We start from the raw sequence: 25176 nt of genomic DNA on the forward strand, positions 1-25176 counted from the left end.
ACAATTAGTGAATTGCAGGTCGGCTCGTCGAGCGTAAAAACAAAGTCTCTCGCTAACACCTCTCGGTCCGCCCGGGTGGACTCGATCCTCAGAGGAAGCCTCTCGTACTTTTATTGCTACATCGATTAGCTACTGAGAAGAAAACACGAGATTTCTAGCTGTGAGACAGCTCCTTCGTTTCTCCGACGTAGTAGTCCGTCCATCCGTCCACGCCGCTGGGTGGTATAGTGTAGTGGTCAGTAGTGCGGGGGTAGTGGTTAGGCAGCCCAACCAGAGGGAGACGAGGGTCTGGGACAGGTACTGTACATCTATTTACACGTTTATTCTGCTCTGCTGCAGCTCCGCCGCTTTTCACAACGCCCCGGTCCCAAACCGAAAACCGTTCTAGCCAGAGTTCAATAGGAGCCCTGCCTCGGGGGCGCTTAAGATGGCGTCAATGGTAGGAACCGGACCCAGCCTGAGTGAACAATCACACCAAAAGGTTAGGACCTGCTTGTCTAACTGGAACTACACGTCCGATCCAAATACGGTCCGTAAGCTGCAATTTATGGTCGTAAATTGTAAGAAACGTTACAGGTGTGTGTAGGTTTAAACATAATCTCTCTTCTCATTTACCCGACAAAGTAAATCCTTCTAAATCTAGGCTGTTGACAGTGAAATGTCCAGCTGATCCGCAGCAGTGACTTCTGAGCATCTAGGTAAAAAAATGTAGGCACTAAATGGAAAAAATTAAGTTTTTGAGGTTCTGGTGTTGCATGTATTGCTCTACAAAACAAGTGCTATTTGTTGTTTCCTTTTAAATCCCAAACTTAGTGCAAACCCTGTCTGAGCCACACACACCACACACACACACACACACACACACACACACACACACACACAAATCACCGATTAACAGGTCAAAGCTCTTCACCTCCCTTGAGAAACATCAGATGAAACCGACTAACTCTGTTTCTGTGGTCTTTGAGCCTTCAGCAACATTAGGGGGAGGGTTCCAGGAATGGGTAGAAGGTGTTGGCAACTGAAAATGTAGGAGAGCAAGGACAGGAAAGGGTGGTGGTGGTGGTGGTGGTGGTGGTGGCGGGGGTGGACCAGTGGTGCCTAACAGTGTTGCAGCTGCAGTCTGTGGGAATGTGTGGCCGTGTAGCTGGTGTCGCTGGAGCTGCTCTGGAGGCTGTAGTGGTCCTCCTCGCCGTCGCTGATGCTGTCTATGCTGTCCACCTCGCCAGGAGTGAACTCCATGCCCTCGATGTCCACCTCTGCTTGCACAAACGGACAAAAAAAACACAGCTTTACAAACAAAACAGAAGTTTTTTTGTCCTCCAAACGTGCCGTACGGTATATTTATTAGGCGGCTCGCTGCACCTGCAGATTAAACCTGGATGTAGGCGGCCTTCAGAGGGAACAAGCAGACTTTTTTGCTCCTGCTGGTAATCCCGACTGCAGATAAGCAACTGCATGTGTGTTTACCTCAGCCTGGATTAGCAAACCCACTTCAGGGAACTCTGAAAGCTAAACTTTTACTGAACGAGGCTCGGTCCCTGCATGTTCCTGCACTTGAGCGGCGTTCAAGCATAATACATGTGTTATAAAGGAAACCAGGGTGTTCACCATGTGGTCGGACCACAACACAAGACTAAAGCGTTCGCCGCACACGCGAGGCAATCCTTCAGCATTCTTATCTCTGCACACCTGCTCAACCATCCAACGAGCGCTTCAGACGAGACGAGTCGACGCCTCGTGAGATTTCTGGGGGTTTTTCACTTTTCTAACTTTGCTCTGATCTCAGATTGCTGTCATTCTGTAGCCGACAGAGCTGTTACCACAGCGTGCGCCAAAAGCAGCCCACAGGACAACATCTCTCCCACCATCAGTAGCTGTAGAGGAGAGCCAGACTTGTTTACCTGTAATCTGAGGTGTTAACCTTTAACCCGGGGGAGTAGCCTGCAGACGGGGCCAGCGCTAATCGTCTGGTCCGAGTGAGAGCAGCCAAACGGCTGAGTGGGAATAGCTGCAGGCCTGCTGTGGTTTTACACTAATTATCATCTGTGATTTTGTGGCAAACGTGTAGGGGGGGGGGGGGGGTTAAAGAGTGAGGGGATGAATGCAAATTTGTTTGTTTTTTTTATAACTAGAAGCTAGCGTACCTTGCTCCGAGTCGGTGGAAATGGTGGAGCCCATGCTGTCGGTGCGGATGCGCTCCATGGATCCCGACACGGAGAGCTGCTCAAGGCGGCGTTTGAGGTAGCGGTGCTCTCTCTGAAGCTGCTCCTTCACATTTAAAGCCTTCCTGTCCTGCTCTTCCAGCTTCTGCAGACAAACACACGGAAAAAAAGACGATAGTACATCTTAACATACAGAAAAGATCTGTTTCCTAAAAATGTCCTTTTTTGTGTTTTGATTCCCTTAAAATACCGAAACTTTACAAGTGAGGGGACAAAACCCCTTTGACCTTTTCCATGAAACAACAAAACACTTTTTAGCATGTTTGAATTCTACTTAGAGATGCACCCCAAAAATCTGCTAGTTATCAAAATCGACAGATATTCAGCACAATCAGCTTAGTTGGCGATTGTTCGAACTTCTACTCAAAAATGTGGAATTTTATACATCCAGAAATTAATTGTTTCTAGTTAAAGCCACTGTAGCAAATCGGCAAAACAAGCTAGCTTTTAAACATAAACAAAGTCACGGAACTCTCACCCTCTACCCTCTACAGTTGGCTATCATATCTAGGCCACGCCCATTTGATGCCAGAACCTGCATTGCCACAGTTACCCCCAAATTCCACTACCTCCGCTCCGCTCCGACACGAACGCCGGAGCAAAATCGGTCCCGTTGTAGTCAATCAGAGCAATTCCACTACTGCGGCCGTGCTCCGGCAGTGCGGCGCCGCCCTCTGTTCCGGCGTCCGGCAAAAATAGAATCGATCCTATTTTTGACGAACGCCGGAGCACCTCCGCAGTAAATGGACAGAAATCACAACGGCCCAACAGGAAAAGGAGCAAGCACAACTTCCGTTTTTCACAATAAATCGATAAACAAAAGGCGTTTTTTGTTTCATATGCACAGGTTTAACAACTTTTAACAACTCTCAATGGCGGCTGAAGTTTAAATGCACAAAAGTAAGCCATAAATACAGTTTCTACTATCAAAGTAGTCACCCTTTGTTGATCCAAACACTGCTGATCTCTCAACACAAATGATGGGCAGATTAAGCAGTTCATGCCGATGCTTCTCCCACACAACGGGAGTTTGGATCTAACTTTCGCGTTTATTGCTCGGACTGTATCGCAAGATCTCGAAAATCCCGCGCATGCTTGTTTGCCCCCCTCAGGTTTCCGCACCGGAGCGGAGCCGTTGTAGAGCGGGTACCGGTAAAAATTGAGTTTGGAAGCGAGCGGCTGCGGAAGGCGGGGGCGGACCGGAGAGGAGTGGAGCGGAGGTAGTGGAATTTGGGGGTTAAAGAGCAAGTCACCGCCAAATCAACTTTTTCTGATAAACCATATAAATGCGTGTCTAATTGTGCTGCAGACACATGTAGTCAATGGTTTTGCACTTTAGTGCATTTTAGTTAAAATTGAAATTTTCTGCCTAAAACTGTCAGTGTTGTGCCGTCGTCAGGTAAAAACTCTGCACTGCAGTTGAATTTAAATCTACCATCGCTATTGGCTAAGAGGTACCCTAGAATGTTAGCTGGTACCATATGATGTCACAATGTCATTGTGAGCCTGTGTGTGTGTATTTGTTTGCGGCTCCGCCCTCTCGGTCTGCTAGGCTACAGCATTTGTTGCATTTTTCAAACAGGAAGTGGGGGTGGAGTAACACTCTGGTAGGGGGTGACTTGCTCGTAAACGAGACAGCACTAAACACCAGTCGCCGTCGTCTATATCCAAACATCTCTTGTTGTCCGTGACTTCAAATGTTGTTTTTCTTTTTGGGATTCCAGTAGTTTGTCCTAGAGTTGAAGTGGTAGCAGCCAAGCTGTTTCTCCTCTGGTATTATTGAGCGGAGAACCTCTCACACCAGCGGTGTTCTGTTGAAAAATGCGTGAGGGCGTAATGAATGGAGAACCCAGGGGAGTAAAGCGGTTTGGCAAGACCGACAACGGGATGGTCTGATAGTTGTTTTCAGACCGAGCCGTGTTATTGGCTGAGGTTTTTAGGCAAATGTGAGAAAACCACTTCATTAATTTTTTTAATCTCAACAATATATTTATAGCTATACTAATATAAGGCATGAAAAAAATGTCTTAAGCTAGCTTGTTTTGTAGATTTACCAAAGTAGCTTTGACTATTAATAATGCTATTTTTTTTGTCAAATTCTGAGGTAAATCGGTTGGCAGATCTGAGAAGTCCAAGGATCAGGAATCTGTATCAGACCTAGGGATGAGTACCGAATTCGGTACTTTTTAAGGTACCGACCGAATTCCATAGTACCGACCGAACACCGATTCACGTCATTTCAAACGGTGCCTCGTTTCGGTACTGCCAAGACAGCTGCGCATGCGCAAGAGCGTTATGTCGCCGGTCCCTGCGAGCCCGTTGTAAACAGAGCAGCATGGTAGAAAGAACACACGCTAAAACTTGGGTCCACTTCACTAAATGTGATGGGTAACTGGGTGATGAAACAAGCGACAGACAACAATCTAAGTGAGACATCCTCATCTTAATCTGCTCCAGTAGGTAAATAAAATGTTTAAGATAACGTTACCTTGATTTGTTAGCTTCCGTTTCGCTAATGGTGCGTTCGCTTTCTCCTTGGAACTCCGAATTTCCGACTAGAAGAACATGAACGCGCTCTAAAGTTTGGCTTTACTTTACTAAATGCGACGGGTGATTGGGTGAAGATGAAACCAGTGACAACAATCTAAGTTTGAGGCATCATCGTTTTAATCTGCTCCAGCAGCTAAATAAACTGTTTAAGATAACGTTAGCTTGATATGTTAGCTTCCATTGCCACCGTTGTTATCAGCTAATGGTGCGTTCGCTTTCTCCTCGGAAATTCTAACTTCCCAGTAGGAAAAATCAAATGAAAAAGGACGGCAAAAGGAATGAAGATACACAGTAAATTTAGTTCACAGTAAAGATGTTTGCTTCATTTTAATTATCAGCTTATAAAACTACAAGGACGATGTTAAAATACAAACTTGAATGATATTTATCGTGATATTTATCAAATATGGTTATATATTGAGAAAAATATATATTTAATTATAAAAGAGAATTAAAATAATACTCAAAAGTATCGAAAATTGGTACCGTTAAGTACCGGTATCGACTCGTAGGTACCGGGAATTAGTACCGGATCGATTCAAATGTCAAAGGTACCCATCCCTAATCAGACCTGAAACCAGCTCAGTGGCCTAGTGGTAGGGTGTCCGCTCTGAGACTGGGAGATCAGAGTCCAATTCCTGGTCGGGTCATACCAAAGACTTTGAAAAAAATGGGACCCAATGCCTCTTTGCTTGACACTCAGCATTAAGCTTGGTTTATGCTTGACGCATTAGCTTTCCGCTTGGTGATGCGGCTCGCAGATGGAACGCGCTTCACAACTCGCAGCGTTTATGGTTCATGCGACTTGTCTCTGCGGTGAGCCAATATTCTCCCAAACTGTAGGAGGCAGCATGGAGCTCTACGGCATGCATCCAACACTACACCATAGTAGAAGTAAAAATGACTGTTTACAACATGGCATTCCAGCATTTTTTAACAGCGTCCTCGTCTTTTCCGACAGTGCGAGCTATTTCTCTCCAAGAATTATTAACAACATGTTGATCACGGTGATCTCTGAGAGCTGAATCATACAAATGTCTGTATTTACGAATCTCTGCCATGCTAGTTCTTGCCGGTCCGCCATGTTTTTCCGTGTCTGACCGTCCGCGTGGTTAGAAAATTTCCTAGGTGTGCGTTGCGGAAATTTTGGGCCGTGCGGAGGCGCGGTGGAGGGGCGTGGTTGTTAAAATGACGCAATTTCGCCACGCGGAGCCGTGCGAACCTCGCGGACGCGTCAAGCATAAACCAACCTTTAAGGGGCTGGATTTGGGGGGGGGGGGGGGGGGGGGGGGGACCACCAAATGCTGTGTCTGCAGCTCACCGCTCCCCCAGGGGATGGGTCAAATGCAGAGAACAAATGTTGCACACTAGGGTTGTCTTAGGGTTGTCACGGTAACCGGTATAGCGGTAAACCCCGGTAAAAAAGTTGACAATAAAAATAACCGTCCAGTTTTTAAAAAACTATATTATCTCGGTGGGTTTACCGTGGCCGCGGTTTCGGCGCGATGACCCTTACCAGCCACCGTCGCTTCAGCTGAAGTTCCCGCGGCGCGCACACGCACTTTTTAATTTGCAACGGCACCAAAACTTTGAAGCTGAAATAATGGCCGAAGGAGGCGACGGCAGCGCCCAGGACATCCATCAGCCCTCAAAGAAGACTATTCGGAAGTATGGGCATATTTTGGATTTCTGAAAAATGCTGAGGGACAGTTAATAGAAGACGGCTATCCCGTTTGCAGAACGTGCAGGAAGCAAGTGTCTGCAAAAGGTAACACTTCAAATCTAATGGCACATCTGCGTGACGATCACCCACGTCTCTACAGCCAGTGCAAGGTAAGTTAACATTAGCATTTTAGCTGAAATGCATGACGTGAGGACTTTTGGCTGAGGGAGAATTCAACGAGTCACTATATACTGCAGCCGCAGCGCCCTCTGCCAGCATTTAAACCGTGTCACGGACACCCTGTTGCTGGATGAAGCATCTTAATTGTTGATGATGAAGAGAAATATACAATTAGTTCCTTGTCATTGATTTGTTTACTTATTCAATGCCATTTATACTTGAACATTTGGATTTGATTACATAGTGTAGTAGTTATTTTAGTAATTTGTTTAAAGTGGCTATTTATTTTAAATACATATTTTTTTAAGGTTGACTTGTACAGCGCTCAAGTCAAGTGTGGACTGGAGTTTTAGATTTTCATTTTGATAAAGAAGAAAACAAGTATATGAGAAAACAAGTGGTGTTTCTTTGATTTGTTTACATATTGTTTATGTTTTGAATGTTTGGATTTGTATCATTTAAACCTGCACTGACTACTGTAACATGTTCCAGAAAAATAAGCTATTTGTTCCTTGTGAAAAGTTGCACTTTTGCTAAGGCTTTGTGTTATTTTAGGTTTAATAAACACTGTTAAACCTTTTCAGAACTATTTCAGTTTGTGTAGAACAGGACTATCAATGCTTTCTGAACATATGCAACACCGTTTAAAAAATACCACGATAATACCGAAAACCGTGATAATTTTGGTCACAATAACCGTGAGGTTACATTTTCATACCGTGACAACCCTATTGCACACACATCAGTGTGTGTGACAACTGATGGGACTTTAACTTTAAACAAAGAATCGTTGCATCTTTGATAAAAAAAGAACTGAGAAAATCGTGCCCGTGCTTTTTAGGCTGCAGCTTCCATATTGTCCTGAAAACAAAATGTTATTTTGCTGAAACGCACATTTTAGACATTCATTTCTTGAATGAAATAAGTTTTTAAAGCTGGTTTTAGTTTGGGGAGAAAAATAAACAAACTCCTTGTGATAACAAATTTGACTTGATGCAGGAAGGTGTGCTTTGCATTCATTTGCATCTGAAAGTTTTCAGCGGTGAAATCAAAGCGGGGCCCTTTGTGATCCGAGAAGACTCAGTTTTGTGATGAGAACCAGCGTGCACCGTCTGAGCAGAGAAGCCATGCATGATAAACAGGAAACGAAGGGTTAAAATTCTCTACGTGTGGATTTTCCACCAGCCACACTGTTGCTGCCTGTAAACAACACGCAGCATGACCAAAACTACTGCAGCAAGGTTACATTCTTATCAGTTAATGTATGAAATCTTTCATGTTTCAGGCTTTTCTGTGCCAACACTTATTCTGCCTATCGTGACGGATCCTCATGTCTGTGAGCAGAAACAAAACATCACCTCGTATCTACAGATCAGCCACCAAAACGCTATACAGTCCACCAAGCTGACTCATTCGTTAACAGATGTCTTTCTTCCTTTCAGTCTTGAACTTCTTTTTTTTGACAAGTCAGATGGAAAGATTGGACAGCAATTCAACTCTTAAAGCAGAAAAACAAAGCTAGAGTTCAGTGTGCTTTAAAGAGCAAGTCACCCCCAAATCAACATTTTTTTCTGATAAACTATATAAATGCGTGTCTAATCGTGCTGCAGACACGTGTCCTCAATAGTTTTGCACTTTAGTGCATTTGAATTAAAAAATGTATTTTCTGCCTAAAACTGTCAGTGTTGTGTCGTCGTCAGGTAAAAACTCTGCACTGCATTTGAATTTAAATCTCCCATAGCTATTGGCTAAGAGGTACCCTAAAATGTTAGCTGGTACATTATGATGTCACAATGTTGTTGTGAGCCTGTGTGTGTATTTGTTAGCAGCTCCGCCCTCTCGGTCTGCTAGGCAACAGCATTTGTTGCATTTTTCAAACAGGAAGTGGGAGTGGAGTAAGAATCTGGTAGGGGGTGACTTGCTCTTTAATGTTCTTACTGAGTTTTTTTAAAGTTGTTGTTTAAAAGTTCCGTTCACCCCGATATCCAAGCAGCTCAGCAAACTAGTTTTTGAAAGCAGCGTCCACCATTTTTGTACCTTAATGTGCATTTTGGCCCGCTTCAGCAAGCTCAAGGTGGTGTGTCTCGTGCTGTCTGGACCCAGAGGCACCAGCTTCTTCAACTGCTCCAAGTAGAGCCGTAGTTTGGCACGTCTGCAAGCACACAAGCAGAAAATGAGTCAGCACCTGTCCTCTAGCCCCCCCACCCACACACACACACACACACACACACACACACACACACACACACACACACACAGGTTGAGAGCAGCTCACTGGCATGTCCCTAAATAGCAGGCGGATGCTCCTCTTGTGTACTCTGATTTACGTGCTCTGTCCGAAACAGGAGCGGTGACTCTCCCATCAGAGTTTGACTGTTGGACATTTTTAAAGGTCTATGTTAATATGAAGCCCCTGTTTAGGCCAGTGAAGGCACCACGTCCACATAAAAAAAGCTGACAATCCTGAACACCCGACTCCATAATCGTAAAATAGATTTTTTACCAGATATGTTTGTTAAAATGCATCTTTTACATCTGAAAGGACTGATATTTCAGCAGAAATACTTCCATTCCTGCTGGGCTTGACCTCACTTTGCACTAGAACGACATCACGCTGCTGCTGATTATAATTATAATAGTGTTATGCTTTCTAAAATGCTGTTACTGCTATGACAGCCGGGAGATTGGAGCTGCTTCGTTCCATACTTTTTCAAATTGAGGCCATTGAAGACTCGGGGGGGCTATCTACATTTGGTAAGATAGTGATTGAATACTGGTGACTTTTACAAATAAACACTCAAAATGACCAAACTATCGCTCAGACAGGAACACTATTATAAATCTTTTGATGTAATGTCCCGTGGAAACTATTTGCGACTTGTTTTTTATCCCTTCAACATTTTTGTGAACTCTGCTGGAAGCTTCGCTCAGGAAAATATCTTTAAAAAGCCTAAAGAAACTCATATTCCATGCATGTACTACTATTTCCCAGTGTTCCTGAATGCCTCCAAGCCAAACAAAAAGTAAAACCCTTGACGCCTACTGAAATATGACAAGCACTCACCCCTGCAACGTTAAACTTCCTCAGATCTTACCTACACACCCACCTACTCCAGAGTACAGTCAGACTCCTACAAATCTCAGCAGCATAAATACCGTTTATTGTCATTGTTTGATGATCATATCTCCAAGCCACAAGTCAGTCATGTTGCTGATCTTGTCTTTGAGAACAAAAACGAGTGTCATTGCACATCCGTGTGTGGCATGATCATCCGGACGAACAGGGCCTCCGCACCGCCTCCGGTTCACCTTTCATTCGTCTTACAACCAAGCCCTTTGGGCTTTACGGGCCAGCGTAGCTTCACAACATACCAAACATGATGTCTACAGCAGACTCTGAGCTCTAAAAGACACATGCAGAAATCATTTTTGACCAAAACGGCAGTGACGATGACTCCAAAATCCAAGACGCAGATTGTGACCCCAGAAAACCCTTCATCCCAGCCAAATTCCTGCAGGCCAACAACCCCGGATCCCCGAGCAAACAGTTCCCTGGACGCACCATTAGGATGTTTGTTTAGGTGATAGTGAGGACAAGGCAAAGTTGATCTCTGTGTGCAAGACGAGTGACTTTCCCTGAACGCTGCACATCATTTTAAAAGGCTAATGTTTAATTTTAGATCACCACACCCTCCATTTCTGTTCTTGGGCCTTTCAGATTTGCTCATAAGGCCTTTCAACCTTCCATTAGTCAAGCCGGTCCATGAACCGTGTCTTTATTCGGAGCTCTCCTTCCCCCCCCCTCTTGCACGTTCCTTTGGCTAACTCCGGCTGAACGGTAAACAAACTCCAACAAAGTAAGATCTGCTCCGGTCATCGCTGCAGCCACAATGAACCCAATCAGAGCGGTCTAGCTCTTCGGGGTTTGCCGCAGAACCGGGCACACAGATACGGTCTTCACAACCATGTTTCTTTTTCAGGAAGGGCGTCACCTGCTTTTCTCACTCGGGGCGTGGCCTCCTCTGAGACCTCCGCAGATCAAAAAGCAAGAAAACTTTCATACAGAGAGACTTTTAGCAGGACAAACAACCATCTACAGGTGCTCCCTCAAAAAGGCCGTGTGAAAGTGCTCTGTCTTTTATTTCCACCTCTCCCTGGGGGGGGGGGGGGGGGGGGGGGGCAACCCCAACTGAACCCCATCAACCCTGTGCTCCACCCTGCCAACACCAACACACCCTCATCCCCCTGGAAAACAAGTGTCTTCTGAGGACAGGGGCAGGGCGGCCACCCCCAGCCTGCCCCAGTCCAGCCACATGAAGCACTTGGTCTGCAGCCAAGGGAAGCAGGCAGGAAGGAGCAGGGGTCCGCAGCAGAAGAGGGGGGGGGGGTGTTTTGTAGGAATGGCAGTGGGGTTCGAGCTTGTGGATGACTTTCTCTGGGGTTGAAAAAAGGCCTCTTTCAGTTCAGTGTGCTCAGCTGCACCAGGCAGCGCTCCACACACATCATCCAGAAGGTAATCTGAGCCAAGAGTCCCGGACACCCACCCTCTTCTGCTCTTATAACAAAAAAGCACAAAACAAGGCATTTCACCCAAATTCTCCATTGCCCCCCGAGTGTTCCCATCATATTTTCTCTAGAATATTCTTTTTCTAATCCACGCTTTTCACCGTCTAGTTTCAACTGGCGGCTAATGCACAAAATAGAGGTAGAAGAGCATTTTCATGTTAAGCATGCATGTGACACTCAGAGTTGCCGATCAGATTTTTTTAATGGGCATTATGGAAGTGTGACAGCCAAAACTTGTATAGAAATAATAAATGTCTTCTTCATACATTCTCCTGCAACGCCCTGGTCCTGTAGAATGAGCCCTGGCATTTTTACTGGGATTGCCTGTTTTTCTGTAAAATCACAGAAAAAGAGAGATGCTCGGGTCGAGCAGGCTGCTTCATGCGCGTTCACGCTCAGGCATCGCCCGTAGCATTTGCTATCCGTAGCTTTAGCAGCAGAGAGAGAGGCAGTGCCACTTTGTCGCTGTTCCTAACGCCTAGTGACAAAGCTAGCTACATTTCTGAGGACCCTTAGCTACTTTCTGTAGAACTTTCTTCTAGATATTTCCTGCTAATTAGCAACAAAATAGCCGTTTTCACTCCGAACAGTTCTTTGAACGTTGTTTCAGCTGTCATCAAGTAGGTAAATGTTACAGATACGAATAACATCACTGGTGCTTTAGCTCACCTAGTAAGGCGGCGGACTCTCGTGCAGGAGAACTGGGTTCGACTCTGGGTGTGATCATAGTTTATTTAGAGTTTCTTATTTACATTAATGGTATTTTTTTTTACAGTAAGATGCCCAAATTTTTATTTGAGACTCGCCGACCGGCATTGAATTCACAGATAAAAAAGATGTGGGTTCAACTTTCATTTTGGAACAATTTTTCAAGCAAGGGAAGGGAATGATCTGAGCATGCAGGAGGACTGACCCATCATAAACCTTTGTCGGCTGTGCTGAAGAGAAAGGTACAGAACCAAATTATTTAATTAATTAGCTGCACGTTCTCCTGTCCTCCATCCTCCAGGCCACACACACACACACACACACACACACACACACACACACACACACACACACACACACACACACACACACACACACACACACACACACGGGACTGTCTCAGCTGTGATTTTCGTTAAGGGGTGTGCACGTACAGCATGCGTGCCTCGTGCACAAGCCTACTATTGAAGCTGCAGTTACACTTTTGGCCTGAGGGGGCAATCGCGAGCATACAAATTCAAAACTCCGTAATGTCCCTTTAAAAGAAGTTTAAAAAAAAAGGTTTCTCAGTGAACTTGGGCTTTAATCTGTACAAAAATATCCACGTTAACGCTAACCGTAACGACGCGATTATTGAATTGAAATCTTTATTGTCATCATGCATACACATAACAAAATTTGGTTGGTAGCTCTCAGCTTAAAGGGCACTAAAACCACAAATAGAATGATAAAAGCATGAAAATTAAAAAAAAAACAGAACAATACATAACCTTCCCTTTAGGGAGCCATACACACACTAGTAAAATGAGTAAAAAAAAGCTGAATAATTTAAAAGATATAAAAGATAAATGTTGTGCTGACTAACATTCTGATCATACTATCGACATGTTGATTGATATTATTGCACTCCTTGTTATTGCACATAGAAAATATGTTGAGCCAGTCAAGTATTACCCCTCCTTTCCAGATGGGAAAGCGTCAAGAAAAGGCTTCGTAACGTACGTTGGTGCAGTTATTCGCCATGGACGACAGGAGCCTTTCCATCGGCCGCCAAGAATCACGTTTTGGACGCATCCCAGAAGCATAAGAACGTGTTTCTTATGCTTCAAGTCTATTTTTATGCTCTATGCTTCCAGAACGCGTCAGACTCTGGAGTTCAGATCAGGCCAGACAGGAAGCCAAACAAAAAAGCTGTGTAAACCATCCAGAAAATTTCAAAATAAAAGTCACGTGCAGCTTTCCAGTTGCTTAACTAGTAAAAAGCATACGTAATTTCCTGTTTAAACCTCCGTAGCCGAGGTAAACTACAGATCTTTATGGGTACGTGCTGCCGCCTTTCTCCTTGCTTTTTATCGTCTAAAATCACACGTGATCTTGCAATTCTCCAGCGGTATCGTGACCTCGCGAGACCAGCGGTGTTTCTCCCGCTTCAAATCTGAAACGCTCCCGGTTGGAAGGGAGCTCGTGGGTAAAAGGCCTCACGCTGCTCACACATCTGTTGGAAAGGAGGGGTAAATTTACATTTTCCCAGGTTGTGGGAGAAAGTTGAAGCCATTCTGTTGAAATAATACAACAAATGAAATCAGAGGATTCAGTCCCATTTCATCAACATAGTAACAAATACACCTCAGTGAATCTCTGACTGGCTAAAAGAAAAAAAGTTGGCTGAGAACCTTCAGTGGGACTGCAGCGTCTTTGTTTGAGGAGAGCTTCGTGTTCCTGATGCATATCAACCAGAGGACCTGGTTAAACCCAGCATTGTGTCTCAACAGCGTGCGCTCCCCCATCACGAGACACACTCACTATTTTCTCCTCAAGAGCGCACAGCTGATTTGCAGCAGGGGTTAGGACCCTCGTCCGCTCACGTTTGTTTTCCCTAAGCCGAGCTCTTGTCACGCAATGTTTATCAGATGGCCTGGAACAGCCGCGCAGGGAGTGGCACGGCGAGCGTCCCTGACGCAGAGCAGACGCTTTCTCCCGCGTGCTTCTGGATCACTACTAATGTTGAAGTTTGGGTTGAAACTAGGATGGGTTCTGATGCCTTGAACAAGTCAGAGTGACACTTTTTTACACAGTAAAACCCGCGTTCACTGAAATGTCGAGAGAATCGGAGCAGATCGGAGTCCTGCAAAGAAACCTCCACCTGACTGTTCTCCTGCCGAGAACCACGGGATGATTTGTGAGCGACCTCTGGTCTTCCCTCCCCCTCCTGTTCTCTCTGCACCAGCAGCTCGGTGCCAAAATAAAGACTTCAGTAGAAAAACGTTACACATCGCTGCAACTGAAGTAAACTATGCAAAGTGTTGCAGATCTTGTTTTTTTTTTCCATATGTTGGGTATGTGAATTATCTTGCTTTGCTGTAGCAATGTGAAAATGTAAGATGGATGCAAACTCTGGAGGTTTTTAATAACCACGAGCTGCTCTGAGTCCGCATTCCTGCTGGCTGCAGCGTCCCGGGATGGCTTTATGTGCTGCAGGAAGAAAAAGGGCCTGAGAAGGCAAACAACAAGTCTTCAGACTGTTTAATGAACTTAAAGCAGTGAATTCCTTCTCCCATGCATGCAAGACTGAGTGGCACATCTGGCACAGAGCCAGACGTGCTGAACGGAGGTTAGAGGTGATCAGAATCTCCATGGTAGTTTTTATTCTGGTTGCATGAGGGGTTTAGAGAAGAAATCAAGCAGCCATTCTTCTTTGGTGCCGTTTCAGATTCGTATCAGTGAACAGGAAACAAAAACAAATCTCTCCGTCTGCAATGTATCAAAGACTGCCAGTTTTTGATTGCCCATTTGAAGTCCAAATGTTGTGAAAAAACATAAAAGTAGCAAATTATTTGATGTTTTTATGATTTTTACTGAAATCAGGGGTTCTAGGGGAGTTTTCACATGCAGGAGGAACTACAAAATAACAGGAGATGTAGGTTTGGTCACAAAACTTTGGTCGATCCTTCAAAATAAAAGTCTCCAACATGTTCACATATCTCAAAAAATCCACAAACCACATGTTGCTTCTAAAAATAGCTTCTTATTAGTAACATTGATATTGTAGCCCAAATTACTGCTAATTCTAAAGAGGACTAATGACTTTTTTCTTAAATTACAACAGTTCTATTGTTGATATTAAACATGTTTATGAAGTTCTTTGCACAAAATCCCTCTCACATGAAGAGATTTCATCAGTTTTATTCTTGACATTTTTAGTCCCTTCCAGAATGAGCCGTTTCAGGGCTCTGTCACTTTAAAAAAACAAGTTGGAGCTGGCCACGCCCACCCATCACCTGGTCAGGCTGCTATAAGCTGAACAGCTCCAATATTTGTGAGGGGCTCAGAGTAGAGATGCTGCTCCACCAGCAGCAGCTCACTATTGCACATGAGAAGGGGATCTATGCTAAATTCCCCATTTGTGACATCACAAATAAGGACTTTTTCAAAAATGCTTGTTTTAGGCAAATCATTCCTAGAATCAAACACTGACAGAAAACATAAGATTTTCTTTTTCACATTTTGAGTTTATAGAGGCAGTAGAGACCCAAATGGCAACACAAAAAGATGCAAAAAGGTGAGTTTTGCATAATTTGTCCCCTTTGAGAAGTTATTTTGCACCACCAAATGTGTTGTATGGGCTAAATCATTTACTTTTAAATGAAACCTATTCACTATTTGCACCTGTTTTATTCAAAGTAACACTAGTTTTATTGATTAATGTAAATGAGAAAGTTAGCCATAGGTGATGCATGGTTTTATTTAACCAAAAATATATATATATGGAATTATTCTCAACATTTTGACTTTATTATGAAAACTCCTCCCAACCATGTCATCACAGATAATAGAGATGTACAGCTCTGAGCTGCCAGTACCGATTTGTGGTACAAGAATCTTAAATCTGTATCACATTGTTAGAAATATCCAACTCATCAGCATCAGCTAACGTAAATCAATGGATTTACCAAGCCATACATTTATTGTAATGCTTTCCCTTTTAGAAATTCTGGCTAAACTACAAAAGCGTTGGGCAGCGCCTGTTTACAGCCCGTCTTTTCCATGCGAGGTGAAAGTTGCGATGGCGTCGCGTGAGTCTGGATCACCACAGAGAGGCCCTGGAATCTGAGGTTGCCAGTGAAGTGGCTCTACATCTGGCTGGCAGGTTCCCGGAGAGAGAGGGGGGGGGGGGGGGTCCTGCCCAGGGGCCTGCTGAGAAACACGACACACACGCAACCTTTCAGCAGCCCTTCATTAGTCTTCCTGTCACCCTCCAGGCCTGCCCTGAACGTGTTTACATTTAACTCGGAGCTCAGGAGGACTCAGACAACAAGATGGTAGAAAAAGGAGATTTCACCGACGCAGCTTGTGTGAAACAGGCAAAGTAGCTTACCACACACACACACACACACACACACACACCGAGCAGCTTTTATCACTTATATGAAATGTCAGCCGTCTGGGAAGAGCTGTGTTTGTTTTCTGTCATCAAAAACACCACACCCACTGAGCGCAGCGACAGCTAGGAGGCGAGGCAGACGGAGTCAAGTCCCCCCCCCGTAAACACACTCTCCTGTCTGCAGAAATGTGGGACTCACTCTCACATGACCTGGAGCTCACACGTAGGCAGCAAACACTAACCTGTATGTACACGCACACACACACACACACACACACACACACACACACACACACACACACACACACACACACACACACACACACACACACACACACACACACACACACACACACACACACACACACACACACACACACACACACACACACACACACACACACACACACACACACACACACACACACGTTTCACTTAAAGACTTAGGAGAGTAAAAAAAAAAAAAGCTTGACATGCTTTATTGGTGAGTAAACAACAGGAAATAGTAGAATTACTCTGATGCTCACTCGTAGTAGCGTTACCACATAAACTGGAATTTCCACAGGGCGTGCTTGGGAATGTCGAGTAATTGGACTCATTTGATTGTTTTCATGTACTGAGACAATCCCCTGCATGAGCACAGATCACTGCAAAATCCCTTCCTCAGAACTGCCAGCTTACAGCGGCGTTACCAGAGAAGCGACGATAACTCAGAGAGGCACCTCGCAATCTTTTCCAACCCCGGTCCCGGACGTGCACAAACTTCCTCTGAGGAATCTGCAGAGTCCACGTCGAGGTTTAATAAACACGCCCGACCCTCTGTTATGGAGAACTCTGGATTTATAATGATCCTGTTTAATCATTAACCAATCAGAGTCTAAAGGCATGGAAGGGGGGAGGTCAGTCTTCTTACAGCAGGCTTGAGTCCAACATGAAGAGTTTCTTGCACCACCTGCTAAAAATTAGCAAACTCGGCTGCAACAACACTCTGCTGGCTTAGAGACCCCCCCCCCCCCCCCCCCCCCAAGAATCTTCCCCCTTAAAACGCCTCTTCTGTTACTTAACTCCACATTCCAGTGTGTTTGTGTGTGTGTGTGTGTGTGTGTGTGTGTGTGTGTGTGTGTGTGTGTGTGTGTGTGTGTGTGTGTGTGTGTGTGTGTGTGTGTGTGTGTGTGTGTGTGTGTTTGCTCCGCTGACCTGAATTTCAGGCAGCCTGCTTGACACATATAATATAGCAGCTACGTTCTGAGCCGCCTCACATTCTTCCACTCAGAACCTCCAAGAATGCCTTCGTCGTCTACGGCTCCTCCCCTTCGGTGGGGTCACCAGGTTCGGACCAGACCCTGAATGGACCAGGCCCCCCTTTTCCTCCCACTGTGTTATTTTTATATATTTTTTAAGTTGATCGCTTGTTTATGTGTTGAAAGAGACCCTAAAGTTAAGCCATCCCTGATTTCTGTATAGAGTTCGTATGAAATGATCTCAAAAGCCTGTCTTCAGACAGACAGACAGAGCATAAGAATGGACCCTGTCTTGTTTTAATAGAAGCATCAGCTGTTACAGGTTAAACGAAGGATCCCCTGCAGCAACAACACTGGGCTCTGCAAACACCCTCACAGATGTTTCCATGCAAGTGTGTAGATGTAGAAAAAAAGTCTTAAAGGGGTCGTCAAGCCTGCCTCAGAGTCCTTTTCTACCCACATATCAATTTTGAAAAATCAACATTAGTAGGCGTTGCCTGGAGGACCGAGAGGGCGGAGCCGCGGCGGTGACGAGGACGGACGGGTAACGAGACGAAGCTAGCTTTTTTCACTCTGAGCAGTCATTAGAAGTGGAGGACGTTTCTCCCCCTGAGTTCACTCATTTTTCCAACACATTTGCAGCACTCGCTAGTATAAATGAATGCCTTATGAGTTAATCTCTGTGGGGAAAAATCTCTGGCACTCCTGTTTCAGGAAATAGGAGTTAGTTGGAGGTAAACATGGCAGGATGCAAAGTCTTATTTCCTAATATTCAGTGTTGGGTAGGGATGTGTATTGGTGAAATTCTGGCGATACAATACGTATTACGATACAGGGGAGACAATACAATATATCACGATATATTGCGATACATTCAGTCGGACGATATTGGCGATTTTTTAGACTACATTTATTATAGGAAAATTCAATTAACAGTCCAAACTGATACTTAACATGTTTAACCATAACAAAGGGATTTACATTTCAATGGTGGAAACAAAACCCATTACAAACTGCTGCCAACTAGTGGTCGGCGTTTGAATTGCACCACAAGAAAATAAAATACACAAATTTCCATGTAAATTCTTCCAAAAATTAGATACGCGACTTTTAAATAGTGATATATTTTTGCAAGAAAAAATATCACAAAATATTGCGATATCGATATTTTCGATACACAGCTTTTGAATATCGATATAGTATCGCTGGGGAAAATATCATGATATTTTGCCATAATCGACATTTTTTTACATCCCTAGTGTTGGGTTCTATTTTTGCCACAAGCCACTTCTGGAACCTGTCAACTTTCACAGTTAACATAGGGTTAGACAGGAAATGACACATGGTTTCAGTGTAGAACCTCAGGTAATTTTCAAAATAAAAGACTATTGCAGCAATGCTATTTCATATCTATGTAGATTACATCGATGCCAGTGACCTAACAGCTTATTTACTTCCAGCATCGTTCGAGAAGTGCAACAGTGTGTTTTTCATGGCTTTAATCCTGGTAGTAGAGAGGAACAACATCATATATAACATCAAACGTGATCTTGTTTTTGGTTTAATGGCAGATGGCATAAACAAACTGTTACCTTTGAAGTCTCGAGGGATTTTGTGATCTTGCGAGTCCAGCGAGGAGCAGAGCAGGAATGCGGCTCGCGGCTAACACTCTCGCGTAACTTGTGAGTTAACCATTCCGCTGCCTTGCCGCGCCGCTAATACCTCCAGTGTGAAGTAGGGGTCAGAATGAACTTTTTTGCATTCGTGCATGGATGTGTGCACCTAAATTTGGCATAAATTAAGTTCAGAAGACATCTAAGTATTTGTACTAAATTTACCAGAAATCTCGGCAAAACTGAACTTTTAAAAGTGTCGCTTCAAAAAGCCAGCCGCATTCTGCCTAGTTCAAGGGAGACTATGGGCAGCTTTGGCTTGCTTTTAGCACCCCCTAGTGTCTGTTTGTAGAATAGAAAACAAAACCTATCTCCTCGCTGTGCATTTGTCTTTTTAACACCTTCATCTAACAGCTGAAATGTCTCCCAGCCTTCCTTAGTGTCTACCTTGAGCGATTCATCATGAAGGAAACATGCTGGAAGCAGACTGCAGAGCCAGGTATGTCAGCTCCCGACAGAGCGGCCTGCCAGTCCGAAGTTGTAAGTGGAATATTCTAGCCACAGGGGGCGATAGGTGCTGGTTGGCCTTTCACTAACCTTGTAAAGGGCTGTTTTGGCCCACACTGGCTCAAGAAAATGCTTTAAAAATACAAAAAAGCCGCAAAGTATGGCTTTAAAGGTTAACTTAAAAACCTGTGATCAAATTTAAATACATACTTTATGAAATGTAAAAATGTTCATCATGGTGGAGATTCAATTTCTTCTACTGAAATAAGGATTTGGTGCATTCTGGGTATATGGAGGCTTCCTCACTCCCAGAACTGTTCAACAATTAAATAATGGACTAATAAATGTTTCAACCTGTAATAAATCAAAAATCTGCTAAAAATTCCTGTTTTTTTCCTCATTGAAAGCTGTTGGATTATTTACTTGGAACATCTTTGTGGGGATTTGTAAATCATGAAATAAACTAAATGAGAACATACTTAATTTGCTAGGATAAAATACTAAGAAAAAACACTTGTGAATATAAATAAACTAGGAGAGATTGCTGTAAAAGCAGCTCAGTCGCTGATTTTTACCACTATTTCAACTTTAAGTGTGACTTTAGTGACTGCTGCCTCACACGTCACGTCTGTAACTGTCCAGGAAGTTAGAAGCGAGTGCAATCGTCAGAGTACCTGAATGCCACACCTAAATAAAACCTGGAAGCTAAAAAAATAAAAAATAAACTTTCCAGACTTTGTTTATAGTAACTCAGAGGCAAATGTGCTATTACAAGAAATACCGATTACCAAAGATCAGGCTGGACATTCACAACCCACAATAAAAAAAAACAGCACATGCTTCAACATAAAGTGACTAAAGGAGGAGAATCAGGCACACGGGGGGGGGGGTTTACACCTACGTGCAGAGCCATAGAGGTCCTCTGTGAGAGCAAAGCTGCCCTCCACCTTTTTACTGCCTCGGGGTTCTGCTGACTCAAACACTTTTAGTGAGAGAATCCAAGAGCCAGAGGACAAAAAGATAACTGAAAAAACAGATGTGGTGTCTGGGGAAAGAGGGAGAAGGAGGTAAAGTAACAAGAGCGTGTTCGGGGCTCCCTCCCCTCGACACATTACTCAAACAGCCAGCCCTGTAGACGCAGAGGCCAGCGTCTCCTCAGGGGACAAGAGCCTTTCAAACGGCAAATAAGTCATTCATCCGCGCTCAGAGTGGACGACACTTGGAGAGTAAATTTAATTAGCCAGAAGATCAGGCTGTGACGTATGGGCTCCTATACGTTGTGTGTGTAAGGTAAAGCAAATCAGAAGAGCCCTCTAATCGCGGCCGTATCGGACGATAAAAATAGGGACGGTAAATCCTTCCTTTGATCGCGAGAAGCAGCGCCGCTGCACCACACGCCGGGCCTTACTGAACTGGATGTACATTTCCCATAAACAGGTGACATGCGGGGAAGGCAGACTGTGTGCAGTTTCACAACTTCTCCTCGCTGCTCGAAAAAGGAAACTGGTGGCATTCTTGAGTCGTCACAGATGCGATTGTGAGTGGTTAAAGTGAGAATCAGGAAGGAAGCAATGCCAGCGGACAGAAACCACACAGGCAATTCATCTAAACAATCTAAACCTGCAGTGGAAACGCTCTGGTTAGCATATCAGTGGTGACTGGAAATCTGAAGAGATGATGTGGATTTGGAAACAGGTTTTGTTGTTTTTTATTTCAATATATTTTAATAAAATGAGAAAAACTGGTTTGATGGATTGCTTGTTTAATCTAAATCACAGTATTTCAGCTGAATTACTATATTTACTGTTTAAATATTTTAACTATCACAAATAAGCAAAATAACAATTTGAGTTATTACCTTATGCATTTATAGTGCACATTATGAAATATATCACTTATTTTAGAAATTATAACCATTTTTATGCCTTTTTCTTGATGGTTACTTGCTGACTGTCCATAAAAATCTAAATAAATGTTATTATTTAGCATACATTTTCTGGGAAAACGAAAAATGTTAAGTCTGCCAACACACACACACTTTTGTTTATAAAACCAAATCATAATTGAGGTCTTAATTTTGTAATAATCTAAACTATGATCAATGTACTTAATTTGATTTTAAATCCAAAAAGATACAACCAAAAGCCTAAGAAATGTTAATGCTACTGAACGTGACTCATTGGGGTCGACCTGGTAAGCACGTATCTAAACTTCTCTGTAACTGACCGTTTTCTTTCAGAGCAGAATTTCAGTCTCAAACAAACAAAAACCTGAAGTTGAATAAAAAATACTTTAACCATAAACAAAAAACTGTGTGAAAATCACACGAGCCAATCAGATGACAGATGCATACACGTTGCACTCCGGAGGTATTTTTGGGTGACGATGGCTGAGAAGTCAAGCAACTGGAAGGTTGCAGGTTCGAGCCACCCTCAGTCTGTCATTGTTGTGTCCTTGGGCAAGACACTTAACACACATTGTCTGCTGGTGGTGGTCGGAGGGACCATGGCACCTGTGTATGACAACCTCGCTTCTGTCATTGTGCCCCAGGACAGCTGTGGCTACATTGTAGTTTACCACCACCTGTGTGTAAATGTCTGCGTGAATGACTGATTGTGTTGTAAAGTGCCTTGGGCTTTACTGTACTGGACAGTTTTATGATTCGGGTAGGTACACTGGGGTGAGGTCTCTACCTGCTCTACCGCAATAGCTGTTTATTGTGCTGGCTAGCAGTTAGCGTTGTTAGTTCACTGACTGTCAATATAAAACAGAAGGGGAAGAAAAATAATTCTGCTTTTTTGTTGTTGGCATCATAGGAGTAAAAAGACGATAGTAATGTCTTTGGAGACAAAGCAAAGTGCCAAAACCCGAGCGACCATTGGCGCGGCCTACACTCATGAAATCACGGACTGATGGTGACCTGTCTTTGTTGCTGCCGGACTTGAAAGTAACAGTATTTTTGTCCAACAGAGTGGATCTTTTCACTTCATGGCTTATTTTGTATCAGTTGGCTCGTGTTAGCATTAGCTCATGTTAGCATTAGCTCATGGTTAGCGCTAGCTACAGCAGGCTTGTTTGCAACAGCTGTAATTCTGCTTTCAACCAGTAGGAGGGAGAAGTGAGAAACTTTTTAGGTGTTGATTTATGAGAAAACTTTAAATCCTCTAATATTGAGACACACACTGATCAAAATAATACATTTCAATGTTTTGTTGTGTGAACCAATAGAAAACTTTGTGGGGATCAAAAGGGCCCAAAAAGTTTTTTACCCGTCACTTTGAATTTTTTTTTTTCAACGCTACGGGAGGAGTAGCAAATAAAAAGAACGTGATGAAATGGAAGATTTAACAAGTGAATAGCAAAAAAGCGGGTCAATTTATTAAAAACAAAACAGCAGAATCATCATTAAGGTGGTCTAAACGGAGCCGTCACAGCTCCACTCAGGCTGAGGCAGATAAGCAGGCCGTGCAGGGACAGATGACCCCGTGTGACCCAGCAGACGACTCGCTCTGATAACAGGACATAAATAAATGTAGGGTGCCTCCTGACTGTCTGCAAAGGCAGCACTGACAGACACACGGCAGGCATATGATCAGCCTGAGGACGAAAAACTCACCGGGAGTAGAAACTCTCCAAAAACTAAAGCAACTGGCTGATTGATCCATCATCTGTTTTTGCAAGCATAAATACTATTATCACCACTATTAGGACTTTATTTAACGTTAAGAGCTTGTGAATATTTATCAATTTTTAGAATTTCAAAGAATAATAAATTATAAATAAATTATATTCCTGCACCAGTCAAATGAAAACAGCTATTGTTTAACTGGCAAAAGAAAGAAAAGTAGCTGGAATTAGCGTTAGCACAAAAATGTTTAGCCTGACAGCAAATATTGACAAATAGATGAATCGGTGCTGAAAACCAGGTATCGACTCGTTTCAGTTACACGTCCGCCCAGCCCGACTCCCAAGATCGCACACGATGCCTGCCAGCGTCCACCCCAGACATTCCTCAGTCACCTTGCCCGCCTCGTGAACGTACTGCAGGACAAGAATGAGTCTGTGCTCCGACCAAAAAGGCACGACTCATGACAAAGCAAAGACAGTGAGTCAGGGCCCAAACAGCAGCACCACCCTGGCAAGGCGTCTGAGGGCGTGATGGAGGCCGAGATCTCGTGGCGATACTGGATTTGCTGGAGATTAAACAGGGCTGAGGCTTTAAGAGGATGCTCTAAACATGCACTCGGTGAACTGGTTGAACAGGACAACAGTGACGCTTTTGGTTTTACTGTGAATGTGCAGCAGAGGAGGAATTTTTCAAACGTCCTCGTTGGGAGTTCAAAGAAATCAGGCAATTCTCAAGAATATCAATCACTTTGAACAATGAGGACTAAAAGATAGTGCTCAGCTAAAGCCATGTGATGCTTTTACATTTAGCTTGTGTTCATATCACTAGACCACTGCTGATCTTCAGTCAGTTTGACTTTTCCTAGAAGTATTATCTCTGCCTAGCTGTTAGCTTGTGTAAAAACATTACCCTTAAGAGAGATGTGTCAAAATATTTACAATAAAAAGCAGATTTTAAATGGGTTGTATAATTTTTCTATTGCGCAATAAATGATGTAGTAACATATCAAGTAAACAAAGCAGCGGCAACAGTAATATTTTTAGTAACGCAGCCGTGGTTCTGCTAGGTTCTAGTGGGGCGAGGTCATACGAATAACGAACGGGGAAGAGCCCCTCCGACCTCCGTTTACTGTATGGGAGCTTGGGAGGGCAGCTTTGGCTTCATCGTAGCTCATCACCACCAGTGTGTGAATGTGTGTGTGAATGGGTGAATGACTGGTTGTGTTGTAAAGCACCTTGGGGGGTTCCAGGACTCTAGAAGGCGCTATATCAAATACAGGCCATTTACCATGAATGGCTGTTGTTTACCCAAGGATGAACTAGGGCTGGGCAACAAATCGAAAATTTATCGTTATCGAAATTTCTGACTCTTATCGTGATAATTTTTCGCACGTCACTAAATTTGATAATAAAAAATGAAAAGATGTGTGTAAGTTGGCAACGTTAGTGTCCCTTTAAGAAGATGTACCACCTTGAGTCACGTAAAAAATGTGACTCAGCGTAACATGTGACAGCCCCGTCTGGTGGACAACTTTTGTTTCCGTGCATACCCGTAGTTATCGTCCATTTATCGTTATCGAGGTGAAATCCTCAATATATCGTGATATTAATTTTAGGCCATATCGCCCAGCCCTAGGATGGACTGATGGACTTTTTTTTGGAGATTTTAAATGACCAAACAAACTACCAGTATGCACCGTACGCTAGACAATCTCTCAGTATGCTGTGAGGTCAAGTTTTAAAGCGCCGGCACTACATACTGGTGCGTACTGGCCCACTTAAAGCACTGGTAACGTATGGATGCGTTGGAGACCCCATGTCAACAAGCACTAGTAATGCTAATGTGGTGTAAATGACCAACTCACAAATATGCCCAAAAAATGAACTAATTACATATCTTTAGCATGTCTTAGTT

At 43.7% G+C, this 25176-nt stretch overlaps 1 protein-coding gene across 1 annotated transcript in view; it reads right to left on the reverse strand.

Annotated features, from left to right (window-relative positions):
* Positions 1 to 880: 880 nt before the first annotated feature.
* The window catches only part of mxd4 (MAX dimerization protein 4), a 33943-nt gene continuing 9647 nt past the window's right edge, over positions 881 to 25176 (reverse strand). The window contains exons 4-6 of the mRNA XM_015943732.3: positions 8656 to 8770; positions 2148 to 2310; positions 881 to 1259 (exon numbers count right to left, since the gene is read on the reverse strand). Of these exons, the coding sequence (XP_015799218.1) occupies positions 1102 to 1259; positions 2148 to 2310; positions 8656 to 8770 (436 nt within the window). The 3' untranslated portion in view covers positions 881 to 1101. The remainder of the gene's footprint in view (positions 1260 to 2147; positions 2311 to 8655; positions 8771 to 25176) is intronic.

Source organism: Nothobranchius furzeri, chromosome 6 (assembly GCF_043380555.1).
Source record: "Nothobranchius furzeri strain GRZ-AD chromosome 6, NfurGRZ-RIMD1, whole genome shotgun sequence".
NCBI classification, from domain to species: domain Eukaryota; kingdom Metazoa; phylum Chordata; class Actinopteri; order Cyprinodontiformes; family Nothobranchiidae; genus Nothobranchius; species Nothobranchius furzeri.